At 43.3% G+C, this 13,844-nt stretch overlaps 1 protein-coding gene across 21 annotated transcripts in view; it reads left to right on the forward strand.

The window, feature by feature from the left end:
* The window catches only part of EPB41L1 (erythrocyte membrane protein band 4.1 like 1), a 231,146-nt gene that overhangs the window by 180,165 nt on the left and 37,137 nt on the right, over window positions 1-13,844 (forward strand). For all 21 annotated transcript variants that reach the window (XM_061631572.1, XM_061631565.1, XM_061631571.1 and 18 more), the window contains 4 exons: window positions 340-558; window positions 759-846; window positions 4,347-4,499; window positions 5,873-5,970. In XM_061631572.1, the coding sequence (XP_061487556.1) occupies window positions 340-558; window positions 759-846; window positions 4,347-4,499; window positions 5,873-5,970 (558 nt within the window). The remainder of the gene's footprint in view (window positions 1-339; window positions 559-758; window positions 847-4,346; window positions 4,500-5,872; window positions 5,971-13,844) is intronic.

The raw sequence follows: 13,844 nt of genomic DNA on the forward strand, positions 1-13,844 counted from the left end.
TATTACACTTGTTCAGAAACCAGAATTGTGACTGCAGTCCCAGACAGCAGCAAAACCATGACGTTTGGCAAACCCCTAGTAAGGAGTGCCTAATTCCCAGCATCATCACCACTGGCCGTTCCGAGTGGGGCTGATGAGAATGTAGTTTGGTGACATCTGGAGGGCTACAGGTTAGTCACTCCTGCCCTAGTGGACCATTGTATGTGGCTGGAGGTTACAAGTTGCTTGCCTTATTAAAAACATGGTCCATCCCTTACTGAATGGCTGCAAGAGAGTTACTGTTTTCTTGCCCACTTTCCTTGTGGATGCTCCAACTGCTTGACACCTTCCCCTCCCTAGATACTACCTGTGTCTGCAGCTCCGAGCGGACATCATCAGTGGGCGCCTGCCATGCTCCTTCGTTACGCATGCACTGCTAGGCTCCTATGCTGTTCAAGCTGAACTGGGAGACTATGACGTTGAGGAACATGTGGGCAATTATGTCGGCGAGCTTCGTTTTGCTCCAAACCAGACTAGAGAGCTGGAAGAGCGTATCATGGAGCTGCACAAGACTTACCGGTATGTATGTTTTTGCCTTCTATAGTCTGTACCGAGATCAAGCAAGACCTCTGATGGTGTTTGAAGCAAATAGCATTTTGCAACCTATATCTTTGTGTCCTTGTCATATAAAAGCCCTATTAGAGAAAAAACCATCCTTTTGCCCAACTATCAGTGACTGATTGCTTACATTGCTGCCATTTCTCTCTTTTCTTTCAAAGGGGCATGACACCTGGAGAAGCAGAAATTCACTTCCTGGAGAATGCCAAGAAGCTTTCTATGTATGGAGTTGACCTGCATCATGCCAAGGTACTCTGAACTTGACGATTCAGAGGACTGGAAGCATACAGCTGTGAGGAAGCTTTGGCCCCTGAGGTTTTCTGCAGGCAGCTCTTCTCTCTCTTCAGAGACCTGCCTTAACCTCTATACTATCTGCATATAACTGTACTGTGTTCCTGTCTTTTAAATACCAGTAAGAATGCTCAGCACTCACAAAACAGGCTGAAAAAGGTAGTCATTGAAATGGATTGCACAGTACCACATTGCTGGCAATCTAAAAAAACTGAAAACGCATCCCTTTTTAAAAAATTAAGTGATTCCTTGTCTCAGCAGTGGGGAATCTCAAGCTCTGGGGGCCAAATGCAGCCCTCCAGGCCTGTCTACCTGGACCTTGGAATTCTTCCTAGACCACATCCCCCTTTCTCAATCTACCTCCTTCTGTGGCCCTTGTGGTGCTTTTGGATGGCTGGAATGTATCCTTGAACTGCTATAATGCCTGTTGCTTGCCATGTCTGTCTCTCTCTCTGTCTGTCTGTCCGTCTGTCTGTCCGTCCATCTGTCTGTCCGTCTGTCTGTCCGTCTGTCCGTCTGTCTGTGTCTCTGTCTGTGTCTCTGTCTGTGTCTCTGTCTCTCTCTCTCTCTCTCTGTCTCTCTCTCTCTCTCTGTCTGTCTCTCTCTCTCTCTCTATATATATACACACACACACCCCTCTGACTTTTGTATGGCTGGAATATAAGCTACTGTACGGTGGTAAGAGTCACATCTATGCTCTGCCCATTCTTGCATCTGGCCCTTGAAAGATTGCCCACAAGAGAACACAGTCCCTGGGCTGACAAAGATTAGCCACCCCTGCCTTGATAACTATGCACTCAGGACTATCATTCCATAGCAACACAATACTTCACCCAATCCTACCTCTCTGCCACATGTCCCAGTAGGATAAGTATGATTCTATTTGTTGTATTCATATTTTACAATTGTAAAAAACTGCAATCCTATACACAATGTGTAGGATTATATACATTATGTAAGCTCCTATACACAATGTGAGTAAGCTCCATTAAACTCAGTGGGGCCTACTATTGAGTAAACATGCATAAGATTGCACTGCAAGTCTACTTAAAATTCTTAGATGTTCTTAGGCTAAAGAATTGAATGTGTGAATATGCCCTCAAAGTGGGTTGGGTTGCAAGCTCTGTGTCTGCAGAAACGATCACATTGTCTGTTCACCCCAGGCCAAATTCTGCACAAATGCACATGATATATCAGTTTGGTGAATTTCCCTAAGACTCGCCTAAGAATATGAGGCACTACCATCATTTTTCTATCAGTAAACATGACATTATGTTGGGTGGCGCAGATTGATACACGCTGTCAAATGTTTAGGGCTTGAGGGTTGGTATCCAATGCTACCCCATTGGCATTCTGTTCATGCAATGGCCCTTCTCCTTCCTCTCCCTGCCCCCCCCCAAATCTGCCCCAGAGCATCCTCCAACTCTCTTGAGCAGATTTTGAGTACACACGGGGTGTGTGTGTGCATGGGAGAGGAAGAGGAAGTTCCATTACATGAGCAGAACAACAACATTAGGTACAACCCTCTTGTCTTTTTTCTTTTTTCTAGCTTTAGGAGCACCAGGCAGTAATATTGCTGGTATGTTCTGATGTTGTTTGGTTTCTGTTCTTTGTTTGTTTTGCTTTTTGATTTTCTTGTATTTGTTCTATTCATATATTTTCTTGTTTATCCTCTATGTACACCGCCCAGAGAGCCTTTTTGGCTTAGGGCGGTATATAAATAAAATAAAATAAAAAAATAAATATTGTGGGGCATTTTCTGTAACAAGTGAAAGGTGGAAATTTTTATTTCATGAAAGTTGATTTCTCCACAGTTTTTGCAGCTGATTTTTTTTTTTTTTTTTTTTAGGAAAGACATACCACACCATTCTTGGTAAAAAGAACTCTGAGTAGTCATCTGTCTTTAGTTTCCTACATACTTTATCCTTTATCCTAACACAGCTACCCTCTGAAACTTGTATCATGGGTCTTGTTTTTCTGTTCTATTGCCTCTCTTGCCTTTATTTCTTACATTCACAACTTTTCTCCTTCCTCTTCCGTATCCATGTATGATCTGGCTGCAAGGATGATGATCTTGCAGCCTCTCCATCTAGAGCAGTTTTACGCTTTACAGGCAGCAACCACACTTGATGTGGTAAAGTTAATCCCTTAAAAACCAGAGCTAATGGAATGCAAAATCTCACCAGTGTGCTCTCTAGCAAATTTCCATGTGTGTTAAAAGAGGCAGAGAAGCTGCTAGAAGATGGAGGGCACTGAATTTTAGGCCACAGACTTGGGGTAGAAACACACTCACTGTTCTGCTGGTTCCAGTGTGTCTCCACCTTTCTCTTCTGAAAACAGGGGCACACAACACTAGTTTTTTACTGTAAAACCTGGTGGGAGCAGCTTGAGTGCAGGTTTTTTAAATTCAGCATCAAAGAGATTTCAGCTATCAGCAGATCAACTGGTTCCCCCTCAGATGTGGCTAGTGGAAACGCTTTAATCTGGTGACTAGTTCACAGCCTTGGCCTCTGCAAGCACAACAGCACTGTAACCCATGACCCACAAGTCTGGGAGCCTACCTCTTTCCTAGTAGTAAGCTCAACAGCACTCTACTGCCCTCTGGTGTAGAACCTGTTGAAAGATTAGAACACATGGGAGGATGCCTCCAACACCCCCTTTGTAATATATTTGGCAAGCAAATGCTGTGCCATTGGCCAGGACTTTTCCCATGAGCAGAAAGCTCATTTTACAAGATGAGCACAAGATCCTCTTCATCTCCTAATCTCCTAATGGTAAATATACCTTTAAATCTCACCGTGGTGCTTTAGTCACTGCAGTTCTCTTCACCTGCTGCTGCTTATTTCTGTTGCTGTATCCTAAATGCTTTAGACAAACATCTCTTGCTTGCTGTAGTAGCTTGGGGAAAAGATCTAGCCATGGACTGCCACAACCTGTTTTTGCAAGCATTTAGAATAATAGAAGGCATGCAGTGCCATGCGGTCTACCCCCCTAAAGCAAGATAGCCCATACCTTAAGCATCCCTGATGGTCAAGAAGAATGGCATTTCATGATGCTCCCCATAATAACCCCCCTTTTCTCAGGCCTGAGCTGGGAAGACACATCTCCTTTTCCTAGAGTCATGACCAGAGACATGGCTTACCAGGGGAGACTGTTTCCTCAATGTGTGGCTGGTCAGATGGTATTTTTCCAGTTCCAGAGTCACATTTTTGGCATGTATGAGTCAGACTGTGATAAAGGCAAGCAGCAGCTCACTTGGAATATAGGAGAGAGATGCATTGGCCTGTCCTTCTATGCTTCATTTCCAGTTTACCAGTGTAATACTTTGGCTTTGACCAGCAGAGTTTGAGAATCTGCTCTGAATATCCTCCTGGCTTTGTACTGATAAATATTTTTTTTCTGACACATTTACTAATACAACACTCTCTCTCTCATTTTCTGCTGTGGTTCCTGATCAGGATTCAGAAGGCATTGATATCATGCTGGGTGTTTGTGCCAACGGCCTTCTCATTTATAGGGACAGGCTGAGAATAAACCGTTTTGCCTGGCCCAAGATCCTCAAGATTTCATATAAAAGGAGTAATTTCTACATCAAAATTCGACCTGGTGAGGTAAGTGTCTCCTGTCCAGAAAGAAAAAAAAGAAAGAAAGAAGTTCACTCTTTAGAAGGCGTTTCATGAATCAATTCCTGGGGAGAATCTGAACATGAGAAAAATCAGTTTTCTCAGCTGGGTAATGAGTGTTTGACAGGTCCACAGATTTTGGCTTGGCTTAATAGTCAACTATTCTTTTGTGGTTGCCACTGGTTTGTCCCCTCCCTGAGTCTTCTGGTATGGATGGGGTTGGTCTTTCACTTCGCAATAAGCTTTGGAAAAACAGAAACAGAGGATTCTCATAATTTCTGTTCTCTTTGAAGCCTGGTGCAAAATGAGAAGATTTTTTCTCTTTCCCTCCCTTAGTGTCTTTACACACAAAAGGCATGTTCAAACATTTTCCTGAACTTGTAAACACTGCGTCATAGGATGGGAGGATGGGTGCATGCAAGCCCCATGCCTAATGTGCCTGTGTACATGTCCATACACATTGTGCCCCTGAGCATCCCCATGTTGAATAGGGAAGGTGTGCAGGGCACTTTTATTCACGTTCACTTGAATGTGAGTAAAAGACCTTGTGCAATCAGGTCCCTTGCTTTATCAGGTCCCTAGTCACTCAGAGTGTGCTAGTGTTCAAATGAACTGCTCCCTCCTGCTTCTCCTTCTGCAGTTCATGGTTTCTGGTGCTAAATGGATGCTTCATCCATTCCCTGAGTTCTCTCTGGGTGCCAGAGGACTTGGGGAAACGGTTTGTGTCTCGCATTCTTGGCATAGTGAAAGACTCCACCCACCTTTTCAGTTTTCTGCAGTTCACAGAGAACTCAGAGACAGGGAAGGAGATCTTTGTGCTGGGTGTCCATGGCAGAGGCAATCAGAGGGGGAAGCACAGTCTGTTCTCACAGTGGCTAAGGTACACCAAGAACCACATGCTAAAAACCAAAAACTGAGCAAAACAACCAGCCCCACTGAGACAGAAGCCAGCACCTAGAACTATAGGAAGCTGCCATTATACTGAGTCAGACCCTTTGTCCATCTAGCTCAGTATTGTCTACTGTGACTGGTAGCAGCTCTCCTGGATTTCAAACAAGGGGACACTCCCAGCTGTACCTGGAGGGATTGAATCTGGGACTTTCTGCATGGTAGGGCAGATGCTCAACCACTGAGAGATAGCCCTTCCCCAAAGTCAGCTGTTCCCTCTCACATGGCAGTTGGTGTCACTTGACCCTGCTAGATGAACAGGGGACTAACTGTTCAGCTGGAGCAGGCCTTGATGTTGGTCTTTGCTGGTGCCTGCCTCTCTACCTCTCTCTCCTTCCTTTCCATAGGGAAATTGGTAGGGGCTGATTTGATTCTTGGTCATAATGTGTGGTCTTTGTTTCCTGCATTTTCAGTATGAGCAGTTTGAGAGTACTATTGGCTTCAAGCTACCGAACCACCGCTCAGCCAAGAGACTCTGGAAAGTTTGCATTGAACACCACACATTCTTCAGGTGAGACAGGGTGAAATTATGAAGGTTATGTTCTCTACAAGGAGGTGTTACAGATAAGAGTGAGAGATTTGGTTATGTGAGTGCATGAAGCATTGCACAATTATTTCTCTCGCTCAGTCTGTCCTGCTTCACAGGGTTGTTGTGAAAACAAATTAAGGTAGCGATATATTGCAGCCCTCCTGGAAACCTAAAGGCATTTATAAGCAGAGTTTGATTAACTATTAAGCAACCTGTAGAATAGAGTCTGTGCCAGATGTGATCCATATTGTGGAATGGTAATCTGAGCATACCCAGATGTGGTGGTTCCTCCTTGATTTCTTTTTTAAAATATGAAACATCCCCCCCCCCAGAAAAAACCCTTAGAGCATTGATGTGCCTTAATAGCTTACACAGGGAACAGCAGTCGTGTTTCCAGCTATAGAATATGTAACCTGAGCCAGTTTAAGGAATGGGGCAAGATGGAGGGAGAAAAGGATGTTTTGTGTGTTCTGTCAGACTTCCATGTGTTTAAAAATTTCATCAGGGCAAAAGTGCAATTTCACTGTCCAGGAATTGCTAGTTCCCCAGATATGGTTCCACTCAGGGCCTCTGTGACTTTTTTATTCTAACCCTGGCTACGAGTCAAGAAAGGGGAAGCCATGCATATTACCTGTCTGATGAGATGCTGTACATTTGTATCTTCTCAGTAAATATTCAAAGAGCCAATTAGTATGTCACATTCAGCTGCTGATATGAGCTTTTAACAGCTCATAAGAGCGCAGTGTGCTTTGTTTGAGCATGAAGAGACATTTGCAGTATCCCTGGTCATAAATCCCCGCTCAAAGGAGTGGTTTTCATGTGCTGCTTGTGGAAATTGATCTATGGCATGGCTTCTGTTTCATCCTTGGGTATTATGCTGTTCAGATAAGTAGATAATGGTAAACTGAGCTGTTGAACATGCATGTCACTTGCCAAATGCTAGATACAAACTGGCCTTTAGCTAGTGATCAGATTGAAGAAGGCTAATTCTGTATAACAGTATTTCCTTTTAACTCTACTGAAACATTGATCACTTATTTATGGTGCTGGAGACAGGTTGCAGTACACATACACGTGTATAAAGCCATCAACTGGAAAACATGCAAATGTCATGGTTGCCTCCCTGCTTTGCAGTGCTTCACACCTAATTGTATATACAGCACCAGCTTTATGTCTGCCATCTCTGATCAAGTAGGGAGGGCAGAGATAGTGCTAATGGCATCAAGTGAGCTTTTCCAGACACTTGTGGGTCTACATGAGCCTTCCACTTGTGTCCCCAAAACTATGAGGAAAGGAAAGAGGTCTGTAAACACATCTGCAGGCTGACACTTGTAAGTGGCTTCCCAGAAAACACATGCCATTTGACATCCATGAGCCCTTTTCCCTCCACATTTTTTTAAATTGCATTTTTGGCACTTTGTTGGTTGTAGGCGTTGTCTGGTTTTGGGAGAAGGAAGGGTTGCCTGCCCCCCCTTTTTTGGGTCTGTGATTCGTTTGTTTGGGGTGTGGTATATATATTGCCTGTTGTTGGGGAGAAGGACTTCTGAGCATTGCCAGTTTTTCTTCTAAGCAGTGGGTACTTTGAAGTGCCCATGACAGTTTCTTACATTTCCAAAAGTATCCCCAGCCCCAAAAAAGGTTAGGGACCGATGTTTTTATGCAGAGGAATGTATATGTGATGCCTGTGCACAATTTGTGCAAGTATCAATTCAGTATTTTAAAAATCTTAACATCCCTGTTTAAAGCATGAGCTAAGAAGCAGTGCCTGGTAAAATCTCAGAAGCCGGACGTGGGCTAACTAGGATATCCATTAGGCAAGAGTGTGTTTCAAGGCTCTGTGTACAGTAGGGCCTCACTCATAGGGCAGGTTACATTCCAGGCCCCCACCGAAAAGCGAAAACTGTCGGAAAGTGGGGCCCTACTGTATTCCAGCTGCCACGCTCCAGCTGATAGCGATCAGCTGGAGCGAGTGAGCTCCCTCCACTCCAGCTGATCACCCCACTGGTGCCACCGTATTAGCGGAACACCAAAAAGTGGGGCACCGAAAAGCGGGGCCCTACTGTAGTGTCTTATTTTGCCTTATGGCTGGCAAAAGCAAATATATGCAAATCTGTTTAACTTCTTCAGAATAACATAATTTTTATTCATTTTAACACACAGGGTATAACTAGAACTGGTTATGACTCTGTAAGCCACTGTTTTTCAAGCAGTTGTCCCTATGTATCCATTCCTCCACCTCCGATGAATGGGACACTTTCCAGGGGCATTTGAGCTCTATTAAAAGAGCAAAGGCTTTGAGGCATCCTTTTTTCCATATTCTCCTGGTGACACACTTTGCAGGTTTTCTGCATGTCTGCATTTGAAACATTTACTATCCTGACAGACCAATGTTTTATACATCAAGCCACAGTCTCAGATACTTCACCCTGTAGGTTTCCTGGGTCATCCTTCTCATTTTAACAGTCACTGCAAAGCAGCTGGCAAAACATCCCTAGGTGCAGTTAGAAGCTTTGTCTATTTAGAAGACAACAAAAATGAAGTCTGATTGGCTGTGGGGTTCAGTGTCACATTAGGCAGGCTTCCCCACAGTGCAAGAGAGGCTTGATTTGCATGTTCTCAGAATCTTCTGCAGTCAGGACATCCCCAAAGCAAAAGCTGCCTCCTTTGGGGGTGGGAGGAAGCAGATGAGAAAGACAGAGAGGTTCAGGGGACAAACACCCCATCCCTGTAGCTCATAACAAAGCAATATAGAGAAGTGATACTGTGTCAGAATTCTGCTTCGACTATGATTTAACAAAGCTTCAAGTGCAAGACTTTAGTCTATAGCTGGCAAGAACCATTAATCTAAGCCACAGTCAATAGGCAGAGTCATAAAGTAAACTAGATTCAATAAGGCTGTTGGGGAAAAAGACAGATAAATGGGACCTGGGAACATAATGAGGGATCAGGAGTATGACTGATTGGGAGAAAACCACTAGAGCATTAATGAAGAGCAGTCTCATGCTCTGACTTGAGGCATCACTTTCCAGTGGAGGCTGATGGCTCCAATGTCAGTGGGGCAGTAAATCCACTCTGGGTTTTAGTCTGAACTTTCAAGTTCGGACTCAAACCTGGAGTGGATTCACTGCCCCACTGAGATCAGAGCCACCAGCCTCCACTGCCTGTTTCCAGTCTTATAGAATGGCTGGCCTCTGACCTATTGGAGTGGGAGTGAAATGCATCCAGTTGTATATGTCTACTAGGGCTTGAATATCATAGGTATGATTCTCCACTGCTAGCCAGTAGACTGGATCAACTGGATGGAAGTTTGAAGAAATATAGAGCCCTCTGCTTCCCCCAAAACATACACACTTAAGTTAGTCTATGTTAGGGTTGCCATATTCCAGTTCCACAAATCTGGGCAGGCTAATTTGAGTGGGTGAGAGAGGTTGCATTCCCCACTGCACTGAATATATATAGAATCTCTCGTGTGTGTGCGTGCGTGCGCACACACATCCATCCATCCATCCCTGGGGAGGAAATGAAGTAGGGTGATCTTTGGTGGGGAGATGCCTGCTAGTCATTTTGAAGAAGGAAATGTATTAATAATACTTTTTAGCCTTTTCTGAATTGCTGAACAGAGGCTCTGCCAGGCAACAGGATGAACACAGCAGTATTCCAACACAACTTTACTTGGGAGTGAGCACCAATTAACAGGTGGGGGCAGGGCCAAAAAATGCAAATGCTAATACCTCAGCCTTTTCTACAGAGAGCCTTGTTGTTATATTTGTATTTGTTCAGGGAGGGAGCATTTGGTGGATTCAAACCCCTTTATTCCATCCTTCATGATGGCAGGGAGACCTTCCCATTGCATTCACCACTTAAGACACGTATCCTGAGACACAAAGGCAATAGAGGTGAAGGCTGCTTCATGTTGCTGACACAACTAGAAAGTCTATGGGTAAGGGGTGGAGCTGCCTGTATTGATGAAGGAGAGCATGTGCAGATTTCTAAACTGCTAGATTCTGCATATGCAGCAGGGTAAACTTCTTGATTTTCCCAGGACAGTGCTGTCCCTCATTGGCTAAGAACAATGCAAGGCAGGAGTAAGCTGATTTCTCACAAAATGAACAGAAAACTGCCTCCACATTTTGTCTTGTATCTCTGGATCCACAAGAGACTTGCTTTTTTAAAAAGATGAAAGCTGGGAATCTGGGCCTTGTAATGGGATAAGCAGGCACTGGGCAGCATGGCTACAATCCAGGTAAAACCCGGCTAACTGGGCAATATGGCAACCCTAGTCTACGTTTCAATGTAGGAAGTAGGCCTTTTGTTTTCTTCCTGGATTCAGCCCCAATGCATTGCATGCCATTGACATTGTGTGTTCTTGCCTCTGCTTTATATAAGTCTGCTGTAGTCACAGTAAAGGGTGGTTTTAAAGTCCTTTAAAGGTGGTTTGGAAGCAGATGTTGTCAGAATAACACAGCCTACTAACTGGATATATTTACAGCAATGTAAATGCATTTTCCTCCAAAGAGCTGTGTCAGCAGATGGCTGCATGCTAAACCAACAAAATGTGCTACCATAAGACCCATATGCAACCCTTATGTTTGCTGTGTGCCTGTTTAGTTATGACTCCCATCCAACTATGCAACACTCCAGATACTAACATCCCAGGAAATTCTTAAGGGACATGTAAACAAGTTGGCTCAGGTAAAACCTGCTACAGATTGCAGTAAGTTAATTCTAAATGATTAGGAACATCTTAGGCATCGGTGGACAGAATGTTTAAAGAATTTCGTTAAGATTCTAAAAACCAACACGCCCCAAAGAAGTACATTTCCTGCTCCAGTTGGCTACTTCACCAAAGCAGTTGAATTGTGCTATTCAAGTTGATTAGATAAGAATGAATGGCTTGATTCATATGCCTCATACATAAGCATTTTAGAAGAAAGCTAATTTGTTGATGGATTGAGTGCTGGACTTAGCTTGAAAGGGCCAAGCAGCATTCAGTTTTCTGTTCAGCCTTGAAGCTCTCTGCTTGACTTTGGGCCAACTAATATCCCCCATCCTAACCTACCTCACAGGGTTGTTGTGAGGATAAAATTGGATATTTTGCTGAGTTTCAAGCAGCGGATTAAAACCATTTTATTTCAGGAAGCTGGGCAGGGGAGACAAAATCCCTGGGTCCCAGGCTTCTGGGTGACTGGACCATGAAAAAACAAACAATACTTTACAAAATAATTTCTGATATCTCAGCAGACTAGAGAGTAGCTATAATGTCTGTTTCCAAACCTCAGCATATGCAGGTCTCCTATAAGCACCAACTAGGGGTGCCAGGTCTCCTGTTTTCACCTGAGGACTCTGGATTTTTGGGGTCCTCTCCAGTGACTCACCTTAATCTCCGGACTTTCAGCTTTCATTTTTTAAAAAATTAAGTTTCTAAGTGGTCTGGTCCACGAGATACACACCAAAACATCCCCCCCAACTTCTGTTAAAGGAGATCTTAGCTGGCTGTTCTAACCCCGCTTTTTCAGGTTTGTAGCCAATAAGCCAGGATTGTGATTTATTGACCTCCAGGCAGTGCCTAGACCCCCTTGCAAGGCCAGAAAATGTTGTTTTTTCCTGTTTATCTGAACATCTCATAAATTGAGTAAGTATATACAGTGGCTTTCAGTCTTTTTTCTCTCTTGTGTACAGGAGTCAAACAAGTTTAAATTTTCCTGGGTTGTTGAAGAGGGCACTGTTTTGAAAACCTTCGCAATATGAAGCTTTAATCCTATACTCGCTTTTCTGGGAGTAAAGTTGCAATGCTAATCCCACATACCTGGAGTAAACCCCATCAAATTCAATAGGACTTACTTTTGAGTAAACATGGTTAGGATTGTGCTGTAAATTAATGGGACTTTTGAGTGAACATAGCAAAGAATTGCATCTGTGTTGTAAATCTTTCTGTCTCTCTCCAATCCTATTTTTAAAGCAATTAGGCAGGGCTTACTTAGGTATCACAGCTTTTATTATGTAGGAAACTAATACTGATTTTTTAAAAAATGTTCTACAATGACCAACTGGTTTTGACAATAAACTGTTATATAGGGTATATGTATTTTTATATCTCCAATGTGTGTGTATATATATGGAGTCTTTCCAACAACTCCTGGAAACCAAGGCAACTCACAATAAGGAATAAATCCCTTTAAAATCCAGTAACTGTAAAACAAGTACAAACAGTTGCAAAACAGCTTAAAGTGGCATGATTCTGAATTTTGAGTTGGGTGAATGAAGTTCCTTATCACTTGAGGTTGCAGTCATGTACACGCTTCCCTGTTTGAGTAAGCCCCACTGAATACATTGGGACTTGCTTCTGAGTAAACATGCATAGGATTGCACTACAAATATCTTTATAGGTTGTGTAAATAATAAACGTCTTTGACAATCATGCTTATATATTTCTTCATACTATGCCCCAATAAGTATCTGATTTCACACAGTAGTTGTATATTATTATGTCCTCTACATTTTAAGTGTGCCCTTCTTCCTTGGGGTGTTCATGGTTCCCCTCTGTTGCTTTCATCCTGAGGGGCAGATAGGCTGAAAGATGGTGAGTAGACCATGGTAACCCAGTAAACTTTATAGCTCATTTCCATTTTAAAAATTAATTAAAACTATTTACATGCAGGAAAAGTTTATGAAGTAGATCCACACAATACATTTAAAGCACATCCAACTCACATTTAAAATACATGACTTCCCTCAAAGAATCCTGGGAAGTGTAGTTTCCCCCTCACAGTTATAGTTCCCAACAACCTTAACAAACTACAGTTCCCATGATTCTGTAGTGTGTTTCATGTTCTTCAAATGTGTGTTGAATGTGCTTTAAATGAATGGTGTAGATCTGCCCTAGGTATGTTTTACATTCATTAGTGAATTGAAAAGAACAAATTTAAAAGATACTTTTTTAAACAGGGGAAGGGTTGTAGCTCATTGGTAGGGCATATGCTTTGCATGCAAAGGTCCAAAATTCAATTTCTAGAAAAGACTATTGCCTGGAATCCTGGACAGCCTGTGCTAGTCCATGTCATCAGTACTGAGCTAAATGGTACCAAATGGCTTGAGTTGGTATAAGGTAGATTCCTTTGTTTGAGCCACAGTGACTCCAAAATTTATTTATGTATGTTATGTACAACATTTATACAGTAGGGCCTCGCTTCTCGGCATTCCGCTAATATGGCACCAGCGGGGCGATCAGCTGGAGGGGGCCTGGAGCTCCCCGCTCTCCAGCTAATCTCGTCGGAGGAGGGGAAGATCAGTTGTAGAGAGCTACAGCTGATCTCCTCCTCTTCTGGTGCGATCAGACTCCTGCGCTTGATCTGATCGCACCGGATGAGGGGAAGATCAGCTGTACAGTGCTACAGCTGATTTCCTCTTCTGGCACGATCAGACTCCTGCACTCAATCTGATTGCGCCGGATGAGGCGAAGATCAGCTGTAGAGCACTACAGCTGATCTCTTCTGGCGCGATCAGACTCCCGCTCGAGCTGATTGCACTGGAGGAGGGGAAGATCAGCTGTAGCGCTCAACAGCTGATCTTCTCCTCCAGCGCAATCAGCGGGTTAGGTTCCAGACCCCTGCACTACAGTTGTTCCGCTTTCCGGCTGTTTTCACTTTTCGGTGGGGTCTGGAACCTAACCTGCCATATGAGTGGGGCCCTACTATATACCACATTATTGTAAAAAACCTCAAAGTGGTTTACAGAAGGAATTTAAAACAAAATTATTAGCAAAAACAGTTAAAGACAGGTATTTAAAAACACTCAAAATAATAAAACGAACAATGAGTTAAAAACAGATAAAATATATAATACATGCCTGGGTAGGC

The sequence above is a fragment of the Rhineura floridana genome, chromosome 6 (assembly GCF_030035675.1).
Source record: "Rhineura floridana isolate rRhiFlo1 chromosome 6, rRhiFlo1.hap2, whole genome shotgun sequence".
NCBI classification, from domain to species: Eukaryota; Metazoa; Chordata; class Lepidosauria; order Squamata; family Rhineuridae; genus Rhineura; species Rhineura floridana.